Source organism: Lepisma saccharinum, chromosome 2, assembly GCF_977018435.1.
Source record: "Lepisma saccharinum chromosome 2, izLepSacc3.1, whole genome shotgun sequence".
NCBI lineage: Eukaryota > Metazoa > Arthropoda > Insecta > Zygentoma > Lepismatidae > Lepisma > Lepisma saccharinum.
This window is the reverse complement of record NC_139230.1, coordinates 210569235-210595942: the sequence shown is the minus strand read 5'-3', so window position 1 is coordinate 210595942 and position 26708 is coordinate 210569235. Positions and strand designations below refer to the sequence as shown.

The window sequence follows — 26708 nt, the reverse complement described above, 5'->3', positions numbered from 1 at the left end:
AAACAAATATTTTCCGATGCCAGATGCACCATATATGAGTCCACAAATGCCGTTGACAACAATCTCTACCTATTGATTTCAGTAATCATACTAGTTGAGGATACGTACGTTCACAGATATGAAAAAGTATCTGTGTAATGGTTTAGGGTCATGGTGAGAGGCGTTCGATTTATTCATCTGTCACGCAATGTGAGTTATCATGGTTATAAATATCTGAAGGTCAGAAATTTTAAGTACTTGTAGTATGAATGACAATAGGGACTATCAAATTAGCTATGTGAATTTAAAAATTAGTTGTCAATTCTTGATGAATAGTTTTCTAATTTACGATTCCTTTTTGACACCTTAGCAAATCGCGACGATCAGTACGAATGATGAATAGATGAATCTGGTGAAGGGACACACACCAGTAAACTCTCATGTAGAAGAAGTCAGGATTCGATTCAGACACTTTTGGTAACGAGATCGTGAGTCGACCACTCAGCGTGCCCTGCCAACGCTGTGGCAAAGGCAATCGTTCAATTGACACCAATTGGTCTCAGCTCATAGTCTTCCCAATGGGATAGTGGCAATGTCGTCACCTTGTAATCAAGAGATCCAAGGTTCGATACGCTGTGGAAGTACATAGTGATTCGCGTTCCACTTTAAACTATCTGTTCAGTTTTGATTAGACTAACACTATCGTTGTGCGGGATTGCATAGTCACGGATGTCTGTTTGTGCGGAATCTAATATCGGTCGTTCGCGATTATTTTTACATGTCACCCCTTCCCACCCTACCCCTAGGGGTGCCAGGGGTGTCTTATCCCCCAAAATATTATGCATACATATATCTGTCAAGTATATTTTCTAATTTCCTCAAAAGGAAACTCTTAATACCGAAAATGTGCAGAGAAGTTTTGGTCTATAATTTTAAACGTTTCTAATACTTTTAAGATTATAATAATCTGTATAGTAAATTAAATATAAGAAACCTTGAAGCCAGAGGAAAGAAATATGTATGTTATTTTGGACATTTTAACATCGATCTACGATAACAAACCCACTATATCTTACATATCCAAATTTAATATCCGATACCATAACACTATTTCTATAAGCTCAGGTAGAAATTCAACCACCTTACCTAATAAATTATACCTTTTGATATTAAGTATGGATGTATGTGTGTGTGTGTGTATGTTTGTTTGTTCCGGTATAACTCTCGAACGCCTGGAGCAATTTCAACCAAACCTGGTACACGTATCACTTGCGATCGGGTTGTCTAACATTCAGGCTGATATGACTGTGTTGCGAAAATGACCGATATTAGTGTGGAATCTAAACTAAAAAAAAACTCTACTCTACAATTCGAGATCCTGTCACCAGGTATATGATCCTTTACGTCCGCTACTGTGAATGCACTGAACTGTACCTAAACGCACGGCCATGAAAATAGGTGGCTGGGCAGAATTGCGCTGTTGCCACATATGGAAAAAGCAAAGCGAGAGCGGGACAAAAGTAGCTGGTTCCCGTACACTGTGTGGCAACGTCAACCGGGCTGCGTTGCCTAGTTCTAGCGTCAGACCTACCTCTCTCCAGGGCACTTTTGTGTTATCCCGACCTTTCGAGCAATTACTGTCAGTTTGTATCACATGGATTACAAAGATCAACTCTACAACGAGATCTTTCATTCTCTTAAACCTCCGAACACATGGGCTTCGACGTGGCAACAGCGCGAACTTCTGCCACAGGCCTAATTTCATGTCCGTACGTTTAGAGTTGTAGCAGAAGATAGTTTATACTCGTACCTACGTAGAATGGAATCCGATGAGCATTGACTGTATTGTTGTTAGTCCCAATAATTGAATTACGTCGAGCGCAGGCGTTGTAAACATTATGTTGTAAACGTTCAAGAACGCTCAAAAAATTTAGAACATGTATTCTAAATTGAAGAAAGGATCAATTCTTAAGTTGATGAATTTCATTATACTGGAGTAAAGTCTAGGAAAGTGATTAGTGAGTTCAGGGAAGGATGCCCTTCAATTCTAAGTCCTCAAAACAAATATTCTCCTCGTAGCAGGACCGAATAACATTGTAAAGGTAGGCAACAAATACGGGATACTGTAATTGAGGAAACATTGAATGTTCTTCTCGACTGCCTGCATGTCCTAAAGCAATGGGAAAGCTGTTTTCTAAGAGGCTTTGGATTCTTCAACCTCTCCTACCTCAGATGAGTAGTAGGAAAACCACTGCTACAGCAGGATAAAGCCGATTAGTGGTTTTCCTCAGTTTGGCAGTTGTTAGTAAAGTGGTCGCGTCTTGGCTATATGGTGACTGTCTGCTTCTGAAATAATAATCCGGAGTAGAGAAACCTTCACAAATCCAAATGCTATTTCTACAAATAAGAGAGGAAATCGGGCATTGCAGAAATTCTCAAATACAAGAAAATGTCTTCTTGAAATTTGTAAAATATCACTATAAGAATTGTTTGTCTCTTAAATCCATATGTGTATAGAAATATTTACATACGTTCCCACTGATCATAATTTTTTATAGCGTTGGTAAACATAAACTCTAAGCCTACATGTAATAATCTGCGAAACCAAATTTCCTGACTAAGACATAGATGTTTTGTGTGGTTTTTGTATAATCCATTCATCATCTACATTCATATTTCCGATATAACTCTAGCTTACCCAAGGGGGGAGGGGCTATCAGGCCAACCACCTCTATTTTTTCGATTTTTGAACTGTTAAATTTTTTACAGAAAATTGGAAATAAATTACGTTTTTCCCTATGGTTATCTCAATATTTCTGTAGTACTTGTGTTCATAAAAACATAACTGTAACGTAAATAGGAGGCAAGATGCACTTGGTGGGTCTATCAGGCGCCATCTTTGAATGTGTTTTATTGCAGTACATATGTTGGCTGTTTGTGATTTCAATTACTATAGAAGTTTCATTTATAACTCACTCGGTTCATGGATTATAATAATGATTACAAGAATGACATTAAGGGAAATTGCACTGAACCATTCCTACCAATACCGCTTGCTTAATAAAAAACATATGTGTGACCTCACACACTAATATTACGGATTTTTCCGTACTCTCATGGTTGGAGTAGCTTAATTACATTTTTCGTTGCTACCGCTTTGCTTTGCATATTCACTGAACTGGCAAGCAATTGTTTTTTTTTATAAAATCTGGAGCTACTTATTACTTCTCTTGGTATATTGTTCTTTAGAAATTCCTTTAAAACCAGTTTCATTAAGAGCTGTGCTTGCAAATATGAACAATGAACAAGAGATGAAACAAATTTCTATACCAGCTCATCGTTTGATCGGCATTGCCTTTGAATCAAGAGGAGAGTTCGAAGGCCTTCAACCACATTAGTTTATATGTTTGTTAATTTTAGTCTTATTAAAGTTCTTCATAATTAAATTTTATATTTCTTTTTTCCTTTCTGTTCTTCGGTTTCTTATTTCAATGCTCTTTGTGTATTACTTCTTTAATGCTTTACTTACTTACTAATAGTAAATTATTTAATCTAAAATACATAAATTATCAGTTAATAATATTTTAGTTATTTTTTTAGCGTTGCTTTAATTCCACTTTTGGCTAATTACGACGATAAGGATGAGTGATGATGAAATTGACACTCACAAGTAACACTCAGGCCTGGATTCGAACCTGGGACCCCTAGTGTTGTAGCAGGCTGTGCCAACACTCCACCAAGGAGGTCAATATATTGTCTTTATGTCTCATAATAATAATCAATCGCTTATTTGACATTTTTGAATTTTCTTATTTCCCGTCGCTTTTTTGCCTTTTGACTAATCCGGACGATGTAGGTGAATGGTGAGTACATAACATTGGAGAGATACTAAAAAAACTCCCATACCTAGGCTGGGATATAAACCTTAGCGAGATCTTGAATTGACATTGAACACACTCGACCACCAAAGTGGCTATATAGTCACTTGATTGATTGATTGATTGATTTAGTTTATTTTACTTCGCGTTTTGTGCCTCTTGGCTAATTTGCGAAGATGGGGATGAGTGATGAAATGATGAAATTGATGAATGGACATTCACAAACAACCATACCCGACCGGGATTCGAACCCGGGACCCTTGGCGTCTATATAGTCACTTATCGCACAACATAGGCGTTATATTTACTTCCTGAAAACTCGTAAAATCCATTCGCAGTCTCACAGTAAAAGTTTTTGACAAATTATTTTAATCTTACTGGCGTTCCCGTAAGAACAGGAATAATTATTATGGTAGACCAGGGCATTACGGATCAATTTTTGCTTTACAGCCGTTTTATTGCCTATCGAATAATGTTAGCGAAACAAAACTACACCCAAAAAAATAATTGTAGTTTCTACTACATGTTCACAGTAGCTTATGAGCCAGTAGTTAATGATACAATTTATTAAATGATATTCTGTTAAACATTGCAGTTGATCCGTTTTGCCCCGAACGCATGCGTAAAACGGATCACTGACGGGGTAATATGGATCAGTGTAATAATAAGTATAATAATATAAAAATACTACAAAATATGATAATAAAGCAAGTGCTGGATTAAAGTGGTGGAACCTGACATGTACCACACACAAATTATTTTCTCCCAACAGCATTTACACAACGCTCGTTGTACCATTTATTACAGGAGTATTTTAACTATCACCTGCTCGGCAAAAATCATCTTACCAATGGTCCACTCTTCCTAGATAAATGTTCCATACAGGATTAAAACACTCGTTTTGAGGAAGAAGTAGGGATTTTCTTTAAAGTAATTATTGTTGTAACTTTTTCCCATGCGTTCACCTAAGCGAATGATGTCCTCTTCTCAGAGAAGCGCTTCGCAGTCCAACATTTCCCGATTTCTTTTAGTATTTGCAACGTTTGTGAATTTTCTTGCCGCACTAAATCTTTCTCGAGCTTCGTAAATTTTGCCGGTGGAGAATCTGTTTCCCTGGAGAAGACCCGCTTAAGTCTTAAGCAATTCCAACTTTAAGCGTGGCACAGGTTTAACTCATTATCTACGTAATTAAGTCCATAATTAACTGGCAAGGGGCCCAATATTATTGATTTCACAATGAATGAGAGCCAGGTAGAATCTCAACGCATTCCCTCAGAAACTGGTCTCTCTTGTTGTTAGGAAATATATTTCTTGGCAATAGTTTATGAACATTTTCCTTTAATAACTTGCGTATCGAAATTCTGTTAAGCATATACTCACAAAATGCGTGCCTATTGATTTAATTTTTGTTCATTACAATGATGTCCTCTTCAAGCTAATTTATTCTAGTTTTTACATACAGCAAAAGCTAAAGAATACCTGTGAACAGCAACGCCCTCCGTCTGCTTTAACTCTGCCATTTGCCTCAATGGTCGGTTAAAACGAGACAAATTGTCTTCACTGTCCGACATTGGAACACTACTTTTGGATTCATGTCAGGGTTTTTGTTATAAAATGTAAAGGGAAAATCATGCCCCTACTAAACTTCCAGACAAACTAAACTTTATGAGTCTTACAGCAAAATTGCCCAACTTTTTTCTGTAGAAATGTGGTTGTTTCATCGAGGAAGAAAAATTATATAGTATAGTGCTAAATGGAATTTTAAGATGTCCTGTATGCGTCATTCGCATACTCGGTTTATTTGAGTCAACGTGTTTATAATCTATTTTAGGTCATTTTTATACACACAGTTAGGCTAACATGAATTCTAACTACGGTTTATGGTAGGATTCGAACCATTGAAATCTATTACCACTGTGAATCGAATCTATAATTAACCACGACTCTGTAGTAGATGTATTTTCAACCTATCTATGTCAGAGTGTTCAATATAACAGTTCACAAAAAAATAACAAAAATTATCTACAGATAAATCTTGGTCCTAACAACTAAAATTATCTTACTTTTATTCCCTCCGTCCTATGAGCAGAGCTGAAAAACATAGAGGGACAGCTTGTCGGTATCGTGAAAATAATGTGAAAGAAAGAGGCGAAAGAAATGTTCAAGAGACAAGTCACAATTCCAAATTGTGGCATACAGTAGCCGGAATGAAGGGCTAAGATTCGATTGCAACCTTGCGAAAATATTTCAGTCGCTTATTGAGGCTGTTTTTTGTGTATTTACAAACGAGAATTTTATAGATCAAATTTCAATTTGTATGGAAGAATCTGAGAAAATGAAAAATGAACAAATATTCCAACACAAGTATAATAAAGTAGGTTAAGATTTCAACTTTTAATATCCCTTTGCAGATGTGAACCAAATATACAGGGTGTCATTTTAATGGCGCCCACGGACCACGGAAACGTATCGAGGAAATCAAAGCAAACAACTTTTCTCGGTAACATTTTTTTCGTCGGTGCATCCTTTCGGCGCTACAGTAGTTCAAAAAAGCCCGTTTTGCCGCCTGATTGCTGGCAACCACACACAAAATTTGATTGCATTTGTGAAGTCATATCCCGTGGTGAAGTTATGCGTTCCATGGTTGCCAGAAACACACATATTCTGTGAAAAATGACATAGCAACAATCAGCCAGATTATGTACCGTAAAACAAAACGAGAAAGCACGTTATGAAACCTAACAGGAAATAAACAAACTATACGAAAAATGGTAGAAAGAAAATAGAATTCAAGTGGAAGTGGTCATATGGAATTTTGTCTCAGCTTACATGTCAAATATTTGCAAATCTATTTACCAAGTTGGCATCTACAATTTAGTCTATCCACTTCGTCCTTCTGATACTAGTTGTCTGTGACACACTGAACAAATGACAAAATAGAAATGAAATAAGTCAAAATTCCGGAGGTAAGCAACACATAATACGTATAATGTATATTCAGGGCATTATGAGGCAAGTGACAAAAATGGTTCAAAATACAGGGATATATGTAGTAGTAATACAAGCTCTCCGACGACTGTGTTTATCTATGCACCGGATACACATGTAATAGTTTATAAAATTTATTGTTGTTGATATTTGACATGTAAGGTGAGACAAAATCCGATATTGACATTTCATTTTGAATAGTTTTTACCATTTATCATATTGTTGATTCACTTCCCCCTTCCTCTGAGATGACTGCTGATCCTCTGGCTGGTAGGCTATGATGTTTGGTCTACTGGACGCGTTTCTCGCTTCGTTTTACAGCTAATTATGTGGTTGGTAGTTTGTAATTTTTCACAAAATTTGTGTGTGCCTTGCAACCCTGCCGTGCGCTGTTTCGCCGCAGGAAATGACGTAACAGATACGATCAAATGTTGTGTTGGGTTGCCAGCATCCAGGCGACAAAACAGTCTTTTTTGAACGGCTGTAGCGTCGAATCGACGCACCAACGAGAAAAATGTTACGGAGAAAAGTTGTTCGTTGTGATGTTCTCTATACGAATCAGAGGTCCGTGGGCGCCATTAAAATGACACCCTGTATAAATCACATCAAAAGCCTCTTATTGTGGAATAACTTAATAACAGAAATATGTTAGAATAAGTAACACAAGACAATAATATTTGCATGGAAAAGTTTTATATTCTATGCAAAATTATAATGACAGTTTATTAGATACAATTATTTGTTTCATGTAAACAATGTGACATTATTATTCAATGCGATGTTACGTTTCTGGCGTATGACAAATTTAATCAACGCTCAACTTCTAATCTAAACAAATAAAGTTTTTAAGCTACTGTTCATGATTTAACAATATTATAGTATTTTTTTATTCATGAGGTGATAGATAAGGAGAGTGTATATACTATGTCCCGAGAGTCTGTGAAGCAAGCGAACGGAAATAAGTTTTCTGCAAAAGTACTGACTTGAGGAGGCTCGACTAATAAACTAGTGAGAGGGAAGTCAATATCGATGCAGTTACCAGCCGTTTTCATCTCGCACTGTTTCTCCGCGACACTCCCTTTCTCCCCTTCTCTTCCGTTATGCGTGGCGTTTCTCCATAGACTCCTGGGACAGAGTGTAAGTTGAAAATAAACATTTCAGGGTAAGCACGACTTGTTGAACGTTGAAAAGATATATCGTGGAATTATATTGTGTGTTCTTGTTTTTAAAAAGCTATTAAAATGTGTCTGTATGTTGTTATGTATGCTGAGAAGTTTGGGTTTTGTTCTGTTTCAAGATACGGTTTCTACGTATTTGAATATTTTGTAAGTTTCCAATCTAGAAATTCCATTCTCTTTCTTCATCTGTTAAATATAAGTTGCGAATCAAGAAGGCCTTCATGTTGAAACAAAGCATTGACTTCAACCACAATGTGGTATCTTGCCAGCTAGCTCCGTCGTAACCAAAAAAGAGCAAGGCAATTTCCGCTGTTCTGTCACAGAAGGTTTAAAGTTCGAATAATAATCAGTGAACCTCTGCAACAGAATCTGTGCATAAACCAAGAGACTTTCTCTTTCTATCTCTCTCTCTCTCTCTCTCTCTCTCTCTCTCTCTCTCTCTCTCTCTCTCCTCTGATGAATGTTGGTGGAAGTTTTGTTCTTTTCTGGCTCAAAATGTCCTGCCTTTCTCGACGGAGGAAATAACTCGTAAATATTTCCTCCTGGTTCGTTTTCAGAACAAAACGGAAGAAATTGTAAGAATGAGAAATGTCCTGAGCTCGTTCGGCTTTTATACGAATGAGTTCTTCTATTAATGTAGAATGAAAACAAAGAAGGAATAGAAAAGCACGAAGGAGAATGCTGGAAACTGGGGCTATCAAATGGTGACCAATTTTCTTGAATGAGCACCAAGAGTCGGGGATATCAGGGTATTGGAAACGAAACAGTTCCTCTTTACACTTTTCTTATCTTTTGAATTCGATGCAGGGGCTCCCCTATGCCGTAATTTATTTATTTACTTACATTAATGAACCCAACCGGCTGACGCCCAGTTAGAGAGTTCATGTTTCATAATGAAACAGAGATACAGGTTATCATACATGCTTCAGTGAGCGTTATTTGAGAGTGTTTTCATCGCAGCGTTTTTAATTTGCATACAAGACATACAGAATAAATCAATATTTTCGTTACGTTTTTCTAAGGCATTGTAGGACACTCATTCTCTAGATAAGGAATTTTTTGGAAAGGTTTGTTCCTGTCCTATTCACATGAAAGGTTTGATGATTAGGTTGCGTATTGTTGTTAGGAACGCGTAATATAAATTGATCCAAAGAGGAGAGCGTAGTTTCCCATTATATATTTTCCAGAGCAGCAGCAGCTGGTCGCGGACTGTCCTTCGATCGTCAAGCCTGTGTATTCGGAGCTTGTCTTTTAGATTATTGTACGAAACAAATCTGCGATAAGTACCTTCACGTTTGTACTTCATGTAACGTAACATTTTCGATTGTATAGTCCACGCGTTTACTTAGTTAACGTCGAAGACTAAAGAAACCCGCCGCCACAAACGTGGGTGGGGATAAATAGCAGGCCAGTTGTTTTCGTCCAATCACACTCAACCTTCAGCCAATGGGCGCAGCTGTCATTCTGCTCGTCTACTCCACGTGGAGTCTCGGTCACATGACTGCGGACACGCTGTTGCCGTACTTTGCAACTTTAATGTGGAGACCGTGGGAAGGTGCTTGTGTGCGGAGGGACAAGGTGGCGTAGAGTAGATGTGGAGAGTAGATGTGTGGCAACACTTTGCGTTGAATGTGATTGTTGGAGCTGGTGGGCGAGCTCCGTGGACTTCAAAGTCAGCCGGTCGTTAACGTAGCCAGCGCGTCGACTATACTCGCTCTATTTTTGTAGTCTGTATTAAACTGCCAGTGTTCCATATAATAGACCCGGATTTAAGTTTTGAGAGTATAATATAATACCTTAAGTGTTTGAGCCTCTGCCCATTCTAATAATGAACCCGATAAGTTTGTAAGCGTCGCTTATTACTTTGTTAATATGGTGAGTGAAAGTTAGCTTAGAGTTAGCTAGGTCCTTTGCGTTTCCGTTTCCGATAGTGGTAACGTCGTCGCCTTGTTATCAAGGAGTCCGGAGTTCTATCCACGGTGGAGACACAATCCATTTACTTTGGTTTGCATTCCACTTTAAACAATAGGTCCAGTCCAGATTAGCCAATCTGAGCATAGTATAATCTTAAGGCAAACTTCTAAATTCAACACTTTATGTACAAACTCTTAACACATTTTGAGAACTCTGTGATACTTGTAATATTGATTTATTTTGTAATAGGTTATATGTGATTTGAGATGCATAAGCATTACAGTCCAATTGTCCATCTCTGTTTATATTAAATGTCCCTTACCTCCTACGAGTATTTAAGGAATGGAATTATGCTGATGCAGAAGTTCTCAGCTGCTTATGCTTGAACCTCGCATTGCGTTCAACGAAGTGTATAAATATGGTGATGGGCAATTTGCCTGGTAATATCTATGCATCCTACTGTATAGTCATGGACACTTCTGAGTTGAAATGATGCTATTATAAGTAAAAGCAGTCGTTACAACCAGAAGTGTTATGGAATGTACATGTATGTTGTATGTTCTTATTTCTGTTGATTGCGTACAGATTATCATATGCATGGTTTAGTTTGGTTAGGTTGAGTTTTAAAATTATTATGAGCGCATTATCATTAAGGCTACTTGCTCCCTTCATCATAAACAAGCACCTTAAAAAGAAGAAGAGATAATTTGGGACAGCAAGTTTAAAGAAAAGATGTCTTGACTAATTTTGTAAAAATTCTCCTTATTGAGCGAGATCACTGCAAAACGCAAATGAGGTTGTCCTCAGCACAAGTGAGGACAAGATCGTGTGTGCAAAGTACTACATTTTACGCAGCCTGGTAAGGAAACAGAAAAATTATTTTAATTCACCACAGGCCTGTTACTGTATATTTGCCAAGTGTATATAATCTAAGTATCTAAGTGAGGATGTATCTATCATTTGAATATTTATTTATCCAGGAGTGGCTACTAGCTTCAAGCTAGAGAACCAAGAAAGTGTGGTGAAGATTGTCGATGCGCCAACTGTGCGACTCTCTATAAAGATCCCTAGCAAGTGAATCGAGACAGTTTTACTTTTACTCTACTTGGATCTGAGATGTTAGAAATACTATCTTTAACAGGCTTATCCGCTTTGAGACACGCACCACCTGTTAAATTCCGTAGGGGTAAAACAGTGTCTCGATTTTCCACCATTTTCCACCTCGGCCAAGAGTACAAGACAAAACTGCTAACCTCAAGGAAAACACGCTCACTTCCTCGCCATCTACAGTGTAACCTTTCAATCGTCAACCTCCTTGAAAAAGTCCTTCCTTCCATCTTGTTTCCTTTCCATTTCCTGGTGTGTTGTTTTTTGTCTTTGGTGAAACCTTTTACGTATAATTCCTTTCCAGACTTAACTTCCGTCCCGAATAGACCGCAAGAAAAAAAATCGAATCAATTCCACTATTACACTACGTAAACAATATTTTAACGACATTTTTAAATATCTGCGTGGCCCTTATCTCGAAACTTTTAACATACTGAGACAATTTTTTTGTATAAAAACTACTATAATATTAAACCAAACCATTGATAAAAAGGATCTTATTATAGTAGAAGAAATACATAGAGAGAGAGAGAGAGAGATTATGTGCAGAAGTTCAGCACTAAATTCTAAGGATTCAAATTTGAAATATGCATTTCAAATTTGTCATTGTGTTGTTCTTCAGTAGAATTAATCAATAAGCACTTATTACGCAAAATAATATAGAAAATACAAATTCGTAACTAATCATGTGAGAATTACAAGAATGATATCTGAAATCTTGCTTTACATACTATTTTCTCCATTGAAACTCGAAGTGCATTTTCGGCTGTTATCTTCTAATTTGGGCTAAAATTTTCTTTTTAACTTAGATCCTTATTTTAATCTCTCTCTTCAGAATTTCTTCGATCTTCTTCGATCTTCTTATATGTCGATCATTATTCTTGTCAAAATAATTATTCCTAATAATTTAGTTTCTCTAATAATATCAATATAATGTATGGAATTTATTTTGTAATTTCACTTCATTTATTTTCTAATAACTTGAATGTTAAGGTATTTTAATGTAAATTTTTATTACTGTTAACATATGTTTCTCTATTAGTGTCATGGATTATACTGTACATCATTTCCAATTGCAAGGTCCTCCCTCATGGCGTAGTGGTAACGTCGTCGTCTTGTAATAAAGGGGCGGAGGAACATTACACAGTGGTTCAGATCCCACTTTAACCTGTAGGTTAAGTCCCGAGTTGCGTATCTGTGCATAAAGTGGATTAAACATCAATTCAATTACACGTTCATTGAATTTTTGTGATTCATATTTCAGCTTTTGTTATACTCATTAAATTATGTTTTTTGACATATATTAAGGTTCAAATTTCGAACGGGATTTAACGTCAAATAAATGTAATTCTATGTAGAATTCTTAGTCGGTAAACAATTAACCAAATTATGTTTTGGCAGACCCTTGCTACGAGAAATCTTTAAAAATACACCGTTGATCCAGAGCATATATGTATCTTTAGTTGATCTATTTGTTTAAGGCTCTCAGTTCAACATTTAGATTAATCCTCACAATGTAAATATCAATAAATAAATAAATAAGAAAAAAATATTTACCTCTACGTGACATGGCTCTAAAAACATTTCGTGCAAGAACTGTATCCATTGTATTTCTACTAGGCAATATTAAACCTCGTCAACAAAATATCGTCGATAGAATAACAAAATATAGCACAGAATAGGCTAATTCGGTGCTTTGTGATATTTTTAAAATTAAAACGCACATTTATTATTTAACTCTTTCATCTTTTTTTGTTTCTCATAAGGAAAGTTCTTGATGGTGGATCACCAACCAAAAGTTACATCTTTTACTGCACATTCAAGAGTAGCTGCAGAAGAAAACCCGTTGATCGATATTTACTCAGCCACGAAATCTGGTGCTAATTGCTTTTCGGCTTGATTTAACTGATTAATGAGAGCTATTTGCCAGTTGCTCTAGACTTCAACAGAAGCTGTGAAGAAGAAAGGAGAACAAAGTTGTTTAAAAATCAGTGTTCATACTTCACTGATTAATAATGCAATTAATGCTGCGAATGAAGTTGTTGATTATTGTCATAGAGTAGGTTTACCTCATATTTTCCATTCTGCCTCTTATAATGTTACGGTGGAAATTATGTAACAAAGTGATTCCCTCAACTGAAGCTATACTGCAATTTCCTCGATCCGAACTGACTACTCTGCCTGTTAAATTGAGACCACATCCTTGTGGTCTTTCGTGATTACTGTACAATATCAAACTATTTCTTACATAAATATAAGTATATACCCTGTCCCATCTATCTCTGGAGCAAGGCCGCGCATAGCGGCAGAGAGGGGGGAAATCCAGTGGGCAGAGCGAACCAGTACACGCTGTTAGAAAGGCTGGTAACTGCAGTCTCTTTCCCTCTCCACGCAATCCCGTTCGCTCACACGTGTATATTAGTGGAGCCGTCTCGCGTCACTACTTGCGCAGAGACTTATTTTTGTTCGCCAGCTCCAGGGATAGTTGGGACAGAGTGTAGTAAATATTAACCAATATGCGTATCCAATTTTTGTCTACGAATTATGTAAGCAAGATTTAATTTTCTTCACATCTTCGAAAATAAGTTTCTTTCCAAAGTTATTATAAAACTAAGACCAAAGAGGAAATACATTTGTAACATTATTCACTGGATGGTATGTAATAAAGGAAAATATTTCAACTCATTTAAAGTTTTCAAATTCTTGTCTTATTACGATCAGAAAAGATGTGAACACAGATACTTCTGGGATCTAATGATCCAAATGAAATTTAATGGGTTTTTAAAACCCAGAAGTGTCCGGGACTGTACAAAATACCCAGAATTGTTTCAAAATAACTTTTAACATACATTGTTTCATAGTGGTATTCATTCGATATCTTTAAAACACACATCACTAGTGTTGATTCACTGAAATTTTGAACTGACTTTTACCGTAAAAGATAATTTACTTCTAATTTTCACAGTACAAGTATGCTTTAATGACATTATCAATTTATTAGGTAAATGAAATGTGTACATTGTGTACATTGTGTACATTGTGTACATTGCACTGTGCTATGAAAGCTCATATTGGGATGTGGTGGTGATATAATTATCACCTGGCTCTGGTCACATCTACCTCCAGGGTTTCCCCCAGATACTCTTTGATGAAAGGCTTGATAAGCCTCGGGCAGCTTAAGCTTAACGGGATTATTCCAACCTGATATAATCTTCCCCAGGGATTGAACCCGGGTCTTCCGCGTGGTAAACAAACTCCCAACATAAAAGACTACGGCGGGCCTCCCAGGCGGCATAGTGATAACGCTATCGCATTGTAATCAAGTAGTCTCGGGTTCGATCTCCAGCTGAGGCACGTTGCACGGTGGTCCATATCCCACTTCAAACAGTGGGTCCAGTCTCAATTAGCCTACCTGAGCGTAAGGTGGGCCTAAAATCACCAACGCTATCGTGGCTCGTGTCACACTATTTCACACTTTAAAACAAATTCGAAACTTCTTAACCACTCAAAGGAACTCCAAATTTGTGCACATGACAATAGAGCACCTGTGAGCGCGGCGCTCACCTTCGGATAAAATTGTAAATTCTTCAGGCCCACATAATGATATCACTTTCTTATCATGTGTAGCTGTAATTTGGACTGTCTGTAGACAGATGATACCAGTTATAAGTTTTGGAATTGTTCTCTGTCTACGCAGGCATGTCATTTTGATGACAGTCCGTGTTTTGTGAGCGCCGCGCTCACACGTAACCATTTTCTGCAAACATATTTTATTTCTATGCTCACTGAACTCGTGTTATGTCACTTGCTTTCTGTCTTGATTCTCAGTAATTATTTTATTTGACTCCATTCACTTATTACGGCTACTATTTCTGGCTAAATTAACATTGAAATCTGTTATTCGTCACTAATGAAGAACAGCAGTTCCGAGCATGGCTTGCTGAATAAAATGTTGAGAAAAGAGAAGACCTGGGTAGAATGTTTGATCCTTAAGGTCCAGAAGATAATGTTTGCTGATGAGTTATTGAAAAATGGTAATCATAGCAATCTCCTTATGAAGATTAACTTAATTTTACATCTTTTTTCCCCTTAATATATTGGTCTGGTTGAAACTACGATGTAGTATATCTCTCTTGTAAACAAGTAATACATTATTGAATTTATTATTAATGTTTTGCAATTTACTAATCATCAAAGTAAATTCTTAACAAAATTATAAACATTGTTATGTTTTTCTTGATAATTTGTCTGTTGTAATAGGTAAAATCAGTAATAGTGTGATACAAGAATATAATTTTGTTCTTACATAAGAAATGAGGTATATTTTAACATATAAGTGATATATATTGGAAAACACATATTTATAAATTATTTTTTATTATGATGCATGTTAAAATATATTCGAAAAAAGGACAAAAACAATAAGATTCATGTGTGAGCACGACGCTTACAGTATTCCAACCGTGTTACTCTGGAAGACGTATACCAACGAAGGGTTAAATACTTCTGTAAAGTACTAGGAAGAATGTCACCAGTGATGTGCGTCTACGCGTAAACAACGATTGTCTATATTCTACGTGTATACAACGTAGACTATGTAAACTATGTAATCTACGTAATCAACGTAGACATCATCCGTCCAAGGCACGCGCATCGTTCTAGAAGCAGCAACAACCAGCATCAGCAGGTGGACATAGAGAGCTTGAAGTTCCACTCTCCATAAATAAGTGTTTTCAGTATTTATTTACGTTCAACCAATTTATTAGGTATTAATTGAACGCAAAATAAACTTGTTGCGACATACCAAAATAAAAAAATGCGATGTTTGTAGAATGACAAGATTTTGTTTTACTTCTATTTCCACCATTTCATAAGTGGAAAAATCTGCTTGAAAGACATTTGCACTTTCCCATGCATTAATAAGACAAATACAATAGGCTTTCCTTTTGTTAGTGTAAAACATAATGTCAGTTTTCAATATGGCTGTGATTTGCTTTTATTTCGGTAATCCCTTTTCCCCTCGTTAGTGAAAATTCGATAACTTTCATTACGTCAGATTGTCTGAAGTTGGTTATAGGCCCAGATTATCGACATGTTGAAGAAAAAAATACTTTCTCTTTCATAGACCACTGGGATTTATTTCTTCCCTGATGTTTTCATTGTCTACAGTAGACTATGTAAACTATAAGCCAATGTAATCTTCGAGTAGATTACGCGTAGACAACGCATTTAGACGTAAACTTATAGTCTATGGCGCATCACTGAATGTCACTAAGACATTTTACGGGATATTTGAATTAAGTAGTAAGGTGCACCACACACAATCACACTCAAGTGGATCTGGTTCAAATTTCAGGGTTCAATCATGATCAAATCCACAGGTATTGTGTTCAAAACAGAGGCAAGTGATCATAACTTAAAATGATGGTTCCTTCCTAAAGTTGTCTTCAATCTGAACTGAATTTTGTGTGCTTTCAAATCTTTTGGCCCTTTCTCCCCCTCACAAAGGGGCTGTCTGGAGAAATGACAGGAAGGGCGGAGGAAGGGCGGAGGAAGACGATAAGAGGGATGGAAAGGAGCGTTCGTCGAGAAAGGATGGAAAGTTCAAAGCAAACTTGTTGGAAACTTGGGAAAGAATTCATATCTTGCGCTTCGGCCGCGTCGAGGCTTTCCCAACTTTCAATTTGTTTGATTTCATGGGATTTCTAGCCGACGCCTTAGGTGGCTTTGCAGATTATCGTTTTTTGGAAACTCCGTTCCTCGTTCTTGTATTTTGGCAGAGAATTCTGATCATCAAGGATTGTCTTCCTTTCTTTTCCTTTAAATCAAAAACAAACAACAAAGACTGTAATGCTCTTACTCATCTTCTAAAATTGAAACAATAATACAAATGGAATGATGGCTTCTGTGTTTGAAATTGTCGCACACTCGAAAATGCTCTACTAAGACCTATATGATTAAAGTAATAACTTTGAGGACATGCGACTTGAGACATCTTGAAATGTCTATAGCCAGCCTCTGGTGGGAGGTCGTTAGCATTCATGTTGCGATACCAGAAGTCCTAAGTTCCAATCCAAGGTAAAGAATGATTTGGTTATTTTGTTGCCATGTCATTTATTTAATCTAACAATTCATCCTCTCGTTGTCACTATGAACTTCGAGAGGTGGAAAATGAGCGTGAATTAACCAAAAGACCCTATAACGATCAAATATTGAGTGACAAGTAATTAATCTAATTGCCCGTTAGTAGGAATTAATTGCAATTGGTAATATTAATATCCGTCGGAATACAGGTGTCTAGCGAACTGTCTTAGCCAGCACTAGCCTGCTCAACCACCGTTTTTCGCCCGAATTCGGATTTACATGCATTCTTATGGGAATAGCAAGAGAAATGCAACTTCTAAACCAATGGACCGAATTTGATGAGATTTCAACCAGCGGAAGACCACATCATGAAAGTACTGATTCCAAGATTTGAGCCTAATCAGAACAGAACTACGGGAGTTATGAATTATTAAAGATTCATCGCTGGATTGAAAGGGAGAAGCTACCCTACTGAGTTGTCCTTGCTTTTCGTGACTGAATACAATGGAGGAAGAGTTAGCCTAATCTCTGCGCGAGGGGGTGCTACCAGGGGTTAAGGACCGGAGTGAGCATTGACCAGGATAGGAGGACAACGGTCAAAGCACCAGAAACAATAAACAAGCACCTGATCATAGAGGGTAGCGCGTCACTACGTTCAAATCTGGAATAAAAGGGATGATTTGGAATAGCGAGACACAGTTTTGCACAGTTTTGCCTACAATCGCCACCGGAGTGTGAGCTACGCGCGACCGAGCTGCGAGTTGCAAGCAGACTCGAGGTCTGGATTTGTTTTCCTCGAGTGAGTGTTTCAGAGCCATGGAGTAGAGCAGAATAGAACCAGGGGGTCCTTCTCCCCCTCGCCGTCAACGCATCCGTGCACATACGTGTGGTTATGTGAGAATAACGCCAGACACGTCCACCTGTGTCAATCGTCCGAAACAACGTCCAAAGTAGTGAAAGTTAATAACATCTGATATCCATGTGAAACCGCGATTGGCTCATCGCGTATGTTCGTCTCATCGCCCAAGTCACGTATCTGTACTTACGAGTGACCGCGAAGAACTGACCTATTATTGCGCAAGTTGTCGTATGGAGTCGACAGTGAACGTGTACCGTCCGGGACGTCCCTGCGAAGTGCACGAGTGAAGCCAGGATCCGATGATGCCAGATGGAGCCGCCGACTGATCCACTTTCGCCAACCAGGATAACCGCGAGGTGCACCAATGGAGTGTGGAGGCCTTCCAGAACTGTAGGACCACTTCCACCCAACCCAGGTCAGAGGGAATGCAGCGAAGGTAAGATCCAACCATGTGCGTGTGTGAGAAAGATGACGACTATCTACCGCGAATCTGCGTGAATCAAATCATTGCTTAACTTAAATCAGTGCTATGGCATCCCTAGGCATCGGTATTCCGGCGGAATAATCAATTTAAAGATGAGAGTTTATGTTAACTGCAAACAATAGTTCATTGAATATATTTATACCTTCAGAAAGGAAAGAAGGGGTTCGCACAAGGAACAATTATTCACTTTATACTTAAAATCCTAAACGATAAATTGTAAAAGGCAATGTAGCCAAGACATAGCAAGAGTATGGTCAAAGTAGTAAATAATCTAACCTTTGTATTTGTCATATTGTCGCAATATGCCATGGAATGAGAGAATGAATGTGAGATCGAGTGAAAGAGGGCAAGATGTAATGTGTATTTATCTGTGCTTTAATATATGTGTATATTCAGAAACACCGTAGTATTATGTAACGTCATTTCAGGTATTTAAAATCATATCCTCCTAGGTTTATTCTCGGTAACTCCGACTGTTAGGCACTTATCCTGACCGTATTATATTTCATGTAATGTTTAATTCGCCCAGCAGGTGAGGCGAGCGATTCTTCGTTGTTGCGTTGCTAAGCTCAGCTCAGTTGAGTTAGTTGAGTTAATTAGTTATTTATTAAATTAGCAGCCGTAACAACCCGAGTTCGAATCCAGGCCTGGACATTGATGAACTTTATGAGTACCCCTTTATCAATTTCATCACTTCATCTCTCATCATCGTCTTCGCGATTAGAAAAAAGTGGAGGAAATGCGAAGTAAAATAAACCAAACCAATCCATCAATCAATAACCAAAATCTCATAAGATATAGAAACATAAAAATTCAATGGATTCTTTTGATTTAAATGTGAGACACTCCACGAATTAAAAGTATTTAAAAAAACCTTCACAGTTTCTGTAGGGACATGAACTGAAAAACTCCGACCTGAGATATTCCGCATAGCAGTGAAATGCCCTCTCGACCGAACCACCAGGGCACTACAAATAAATGTTAGACAGAAATGGAAACTGTTTTATGGAAGGCTCAAGTGTGTGTAACAGTTTTTCTAGAAGCATTAATTTGAATTTGAGCTGTTCCTTAAAGATACCACGATGCTTAGAAAATTCTCTTTTAATATAAAATGAAAAATTGACGCATCTTTGTAGAAGAGGTTTGGCACGCTCCTAAACAAAAGCAGTTTCCCACCATTGGTTTCATCTCTGATAGGATGCAGCCGGTATTGGCAGCGAACGATATGGCAGCTTAGCGAGGATCAGGATCTCAAATGCTTTGTTCCAAGTCCTTCGGGAATCCTCGTAGCTCAGCCGATCCAGGATGTAACGGGGATCTTTTTCCTTGGACCATGATAGAAAACTCATCCTCTTCTACTTTTTTGTTTTCTTTTTCCTGTCTATAAGGCGCCGAAGATCAATTTCTTAAAATGAGATCCGCGTCTAACTAGACACTAGGGAAATGCTTTCCTAATCATCTCTCTCAATCCATTTATACTTTTTTATATTATACTGGGAAAACTTGTGCATTGCACAACGTAGATAGGCCAGCTTCTTGGAGATACCTGTCTGAAGCATTAAAAACGCCAGAATACTTCCTTTTTCTCTCTTCTACTTTGAAACATTTCAATGTGATCTATAGTAACAGGATCATCCTGGTACGGGAGCACGTTCAATCATCCTTCATCTTCGTCAATTTCATCTAATCATCATTCATCCTCGTTGTTGCGATTAACCTAGAGAGGCAGAATATCGACAGAAATTTACAACCATTAGAATGAAAATACTAATAGCAATGTGGGTACGTGTCTGTGTAAGTACATTCAACAGATTATCCTTCCACTTGAGATTTGACAAGCTCCTTGCAGGCAGTACCTTGGTTAAAAAGTAGGTCTGAGCCGATGCCGATGCATCGGTATCGAAAAGAATCGGATGGAATTTATTTACCGATACCAGCCGATACTTTTCCGGCATAGACTTTTCACAGACTCCGCAAAAATACCGCATGACAATTTCGCAGTCTAATTATCCTGGAAATTTTGCAATATTCAGTTTCTTTTTATTTTGCAGTTATGTGCAAAAAGTTGAATTTTGTAATAATGTAACATGTAATTTAATAATCTGTTGTGATACTCGAATATTTTAAAGTAAAAATGTTACTAAATTGATTCACATAATTCGAGCGGAATACTTACAGACAAATGTTAATCAGTACTTTTGAACAACGTTTAATTATTGCAATTTTCAAGTATAGGTATCGGTGAGAATCGATGAGAGTATCGGTATTGCTCCAAAGTGGTATCGGCTCAGCCCTATTAAAAAGTGATGTAAAGTTCTTTTGATAGTCAATTTATTACTCTGATGTTTTGTGTTCTTTTAACTTCGTGCTTTTTTCAATCTATATTTTTTAAACCAATATCTAGCCAAGACCTATGGCCCATCATTTTTCATTTATTGATTGATTGATTTGCTTTATTTTACTTCGCTCTTTGTGCCACTTTTGGCTAAATTGCGAACGTGAGGATGAGTGATGATATGATGAAATTAATGAATGGACACTCACAAACACCCATGCTCAGGCCAGGATTTGAACCCGGGACAGTTGGCGTCGTTGCGCGATGTGCTAACCACTCCGCCACGGGAGCTGGCTATATTTTGTTTGTAAATGGCACAGAGAAAGAGATTGTGCGTTCATAATATTTATATATACACGAAAAAATCGATTGGAAATTGCATTTGATAACAAGGAAATTGAGACAATGAGGGCCGGAGATTACCACGAAGTGATGATACATGAGGCTCATTAGTTGAGGATTAACAACATTCGACGTAAAACTCCCTGTTCCCATTACTGTTGTATGTTTGTATTTATTGTGAAACAGTTTCATGTTTTAACATTCATTCGGGCCCTGCTTTCTTTGCTATCGTCATTTGTTCAATTCCTCACGATCGAGCAAAAATTCTACGTGTACATTGATACTGAATATATTCTCATCTGATACCATTTGTAAGAGCAATCACACACACACACACATAGAGAGAAATAATTGACTCAAATATCATACGAACACACATTTTGTGTTTAGCTATGGGACATTTTAATGCCATTTCCTCACGTTTCAGTAGATATAAATGTGTAATTTTCTTTTATAAAAATGATATTGAGCTTACATAAAGATTGATTGGTATATCTCCTTGAAATATTTTCAGGTTGGAGCTGGGGAGACGCAAATCAGGGCCCAGTTTTTATTCAAGAACCACCTCATAGAGCAGATTTCTCCAATACAACTGGCATTAGTGTATTGTGTTCAGCCCACGGGAATCCCCCACCGGTAAGTTTCCTTCCCCATTTCATCCATTTCAAAGATTAGGTTTGTCTAACCTTTGAAATGGATATTTCGAACATAAGAGAGAGTCATTTAATTTTAGAAGTAGATTTTAAGAAATCAGAAAAAGAGAAAGAAGCATACGAAGAGAAACAGAGAGAGTGTTGAGGGATAAGAGAGAGAGAGAGAGAGAGAGAGAGAATATGAAGGAGAGTTGGAAAGAATAAATAGAAAAGTATCGACGAAAGAGAATTAGAGAAAGGAGGATGAAAAGAAATACGAATTAAGAAAAAGAAAATTGTAAAAAGCTTTGTGTGTAAGAATCTTGCAACTTAAACTTAAGTTATAATGATTAGAATTTTTAGCTTCAGGAAGAGTAACTATCACGGTGAAGCTATAGACCCACTATCTACAAACGTTTCATCATTGCCGTATAAATAGAAAAAACACAGGAAATTTTATGAAATAGAGTGTATTTGTTTTAAAATTACCACTTTCTCAAACATCAGGTACAGAAAAATTGAAAAGTTCAATGTCGTAATTTGTTCTAATATCACATTCCACTCACCATGATTTCATTTACAAGTGATTCTTTTGGATGAAGTTAAGTAATAATAGACAAACATAGCATCATAAATAATGTACGATATATATTTTCAAAATGGAAAAAACGAAAATATTTTTATTCGCATTAACAATTAATTATTATACGTATATCTTCACATCATCCCTCTTTGAATCTATGGATCTTACTGATGAAACGAGACTAGAAATCATGGAGTGAAGTGAAACTTGAGATATAAAACAGTCATAATTGCACTAAAGGAAGCGCACTTGTCTTTGCTAATGCCTTCTTGTATCTTTTATGGGATTGGACCAGATTTATAGTCGCAGGATAATTGAGTGTTAGCTAAAGTTTCATTCAAGCAAAAGCAGTTTTCTCTGATTTATTACGACGTTTTTTTGCTTCGTTTCTGCCATTTCCTTTTTCGTCCGATATGTAACAATGTTTTACGTGTTTTTCCCCAGGTTATAGACTGGATATTAGCAGATGGAAGTACAGTGCGAGACATTCCTGGTCTTCGAAAAATTTTGCCTAATGGAACGCTAGTGTTTGTTCCATTCCCCGCAGAGGAGTATAATTCGAATGTTCACAGCACAATCTACCGTTGCGTGGCATCGAATGGCGTGGGCACCATCGTCAGTCGGCAAGTCCATGTCCGGGCTGGTAAGTACAAAGCTATAAATATTTTACGGTGTCATTTTTATTTTGCTTACCTCAACAAATTATCTTTTATGTTCTTCCAAGCAAGATAAGCACACTTCCTCGTCTGGAGAGAAACGTTGCTTTTGCAGAATTTCCAACTCCTGAAACAGATGTGAAGCTTGTGTACAACTTTTAAGCAAACTAGTCCGTGTTTACTGTGGAGAACTTGGTGGTTAAAACACGTCCAGAAATATTTCACATTTTCCCTTGAGATGTCTCACTATAATGAAAATTTTAATTTGTTGAACGTAAAAGAAAATACTCTTTTAATTTCTTACTACATGACACGAATTTCTGCTGGTTTGATCGCTGCTCAACGCTAGAAACTGAATTCCAACAAATACCGACAAAAGAAACTACACACTGTACAGTTATTGTCAGTGCTTTTCTTTTGCAGTACGCAAAAGTACTCAGTACCGGCATATTTATAGGAGAGAATAAAACTAAAACGAAATATAATTTTTATGTGTGCATAAATACATGAATGCACGATCATTTATAAACATTACAATATTTTGAGTAGTTGTTATGAACACAATAACAAGCCAACATTGAAGAATTCCGGAACCTTCCTCCCCAGAAAGAAACTAGTTGTTGTTATCCATTTATTTTCAATTTCGAAATTAAGGATGATGGACGGATAGATGAAACACACATTAAAAAAGAAAAATAATTCAACGTCCTGATGTGCGGTCCCGAACTTGAACCTCAAATTTTCGGAGAGGAAATAACAGCACTCAGGTCGTTCAATATATTCTGCCTCGTACGAACTCAATGCATTGAGTTCTCTTCTGTATTAATTGTAGTACTGAAGATGGATACAAATAGATGTACTGAGTATTGATAAAACGTATTAATTTAATATTCTGCAGTTCATTTTTTCTATAGAAACGTTCTGACCTAATATCTCTGCGAGATAGGTGCTCCAGTGTTAGACGGATGTAAACTGCAATCATATTGGTAAGAATGTAACGAATTCCAGTCCAGAAAAAGAACGCTTTCATTCTTGAAGTTTATACCGAAATTGACGATGAGTCATGAATTGTGAATCCCTAGCTTTGCGGTGCGTTATGCTAACCACTCCATCACTAAGGTCGGCAACAGTCACTGTAAGGTAACATCTTCAAGTTTAATCTCTACCCTAAACTCTCAATGGAAATCTGCTATTTCAATATTGGATCATCATCGAAATATGAAATATTAAAATGCCATAAGCTTTTTAATTTATACATGATATTTTCTTATGTAAATATATTGAGAGAGTGGCTTCTCAACCAGGTTGCGTTCTCAGTTCGGTTTGTGATTTGTTATGTAAGAGTTGGAACAAATTTAACGTACTTCTAAGAGACAAGTTACGTGGGTAGTATTTGTACCTTTGAGCTTTCTAAGATATTCCTACTCACTGAAGTCAGGTCAATATTGAGTTCTCCTGCATAAATTGTAGTACTGAAAGTGAATTCTGTAACCAAAATGTTGAGAATGTGACCACGAAGTTTCCATATGAGCAAGTCTTAATTTTGTGGTATAAATTTGTGCGACAGACCGATGATCGTGGGGAAAACTGGGACTGAATGTATCCTTGTAGGCCGTACACCCAAATAACAGTAACGTACGGTGGGTTGCATAAGATGCAGGCGTTTTAACATTCGTTGTGATAAGGTTTCTGCTTAAAAAAGCAGCAAAAACTTGCGTGTGGTCTGAACAACCGCAGTCATGGAGGAGATAAACTATGTCTCGGGTATCTCTGGAGCAAGCGAACGAAAGCAAGTCTCTGCGCAAATAACAATGCGAGACGGCTCCATCAATGAATACGTGAGAGATAACGGGATTTCGCGGAGGAAGGGGGCGACCGCAGTTACCAGCCTTCGTAGCAGCGTGTACTGTTTCACTCTGCCCACTGGATTTCCTCCTCTTCTCTGCCGCAATGCGCGGCCTTGTTCCACAGACTCGGGGAATAGAGTATAGAATCATTTGACAACATATTTTATTTGGCAATGTAAATGTTCTTCAACTTAGGCACATTGGACAGTGGTTCGGATTCCACTTTAAACATCTGGCCCCCGCGGCGGAATGGGATGGATGTTTGTGAGTGTCCATTCGTCAATTTCATCATAGCATCACTCATTCCCATCTTCGCATATTAGCCAAAAGTGGCACAAAAGATGAAGTAAATTAAATCAAATCAATCAATAAATCCAATTGAAACTGTATGTCCAGTCTCGATTAGTCCATATATGCACAAAGTGAACTTAAAACATTAACTCAACCAATACAAATTCTCAAATGGTACAAACGTAAAATGTATACATTTTACACATAAGTGCTTCATTTGGTAATCATCGAAAACCTATTTGTAAGAGACCTATATAAAAATCCATGGTGATTGACAATGGAAAAATTTAACTTGGAGGAAATCGGCAACAATTCACCTTCTGCTTTAGGAATGCCAGAGAGTTGGTTTTAGAGTTAATTCAACTCCTAGTCTATTCAAAGTCTTCGTGAGCTGCAAATTCAAGTGGAAAAAATTTCTAACAATGAGGGCATGTGAAAGGTTTCATTAACTTGAAACATGAGCTGTATAAACCATCCCTCAGCGACGACCTTAGCGCTATTTCCGGTCAGCATTAGCGTCTATCCTGTCAGTGAGCAGATGCTACAATCGATTCTCTCCTAGTTATTTATAGAGGAGATTCGATCTTGCGTTTTGTTTCCTACATGCTCCTTGCTGAATATTCATCTCATGCTTTTAGACTGCGTTGAATAATCTAAAGCAGGAAGAGCTTCGGGAAAGCTTTTCCATCAAATTCTGGATGCTTTGATTGTACGAATTTTTAGAAATGTTTATACTGGTCTGATCTGCGATAGAGACGAATACAGAGTGTACGAGAAGTGATATCGTAAACTGAAACGGTGAAAAGTACACGATGATAGATGCAAGAAAGTCTCAGTAAACATAGGGTTGAAAGATAATTAATTAATGCGAAATAATTACGAATGTATGGTTACGATCCGCTACTAACTTGATTGTTTGTACACGTATTACGCGTGCCTCCTTGCGCAGTCCGAGATTTCTTTGTTTAAAACTGAACACTGCCGAACATGTAACATACTGTACAGCACAATAGTTCTTGGTAATATAAATGATTTGGTGTTTTAAGTCCACTTTAGGTAATATAAACAACAGTAACGTCTAGCGAGGTGAATCTTTTAATTGTGTTATTTGTTACTAAGTAGGACAATTGCACCTCGCACCTAAAAAGCATGCGACAAACAATCAAGTCAGTGGCGGATCATAACCTTACATTCGGAATTATCTCGCAGACGGTTCGCTTGCGACCCCACGTTTACTGAGACTCTTTTTGCTTCTACTACGAGTATTTTCACCGTTTAAATTTGCGCTATCACTTCTGGGACACCCTGTATAATTTACTTCTTGTTTTGCTCAGGAGAACTGCGACAATGTAATGTTACCGTCACCTTGTAACAAAAGAGTTTCCTTCCCTATGGACACACATTAATTACACCGTGGTTCGAATTACCCTTCCAAACTACATATTCAGTACAGATTTATCCTACCTGAGCGTAAAATAAACTCAACCTTTGTATACGTGTAAGCTTTAAGTTTGAATTTGTAAGTTTAGTTTCTTCTTTTGTGTCGCGTTT

General features: G+C 37.4%; 1 protein-coding gene across 2 annotated transcripts in view; it reads left to right on the top strand.

Moving 5' to 3' along the window:
* LOC145984293 (cell adhesion molecule Dscam1-like) overlaps positions 1–26708 on the top strand; it is an 875949-nt gene that overhangs the window by 384610 nt on the left and 464631 nt on the right. For both annotated transcript variants that reach the window (XM_083117935.1, XM_083117934.1), the window contains exons 5-6: positions 21663–21784; positions 22808–23006. In XM_083117935.1, the coding sequence (XP_082974061.1) occupies positions 21663–21784; positions 22808–23006 (321 nt within the window). The remainder of the gene's footprint in view (positions 1–21662; positions 21785–22807; positions 23007–26708) is intronic.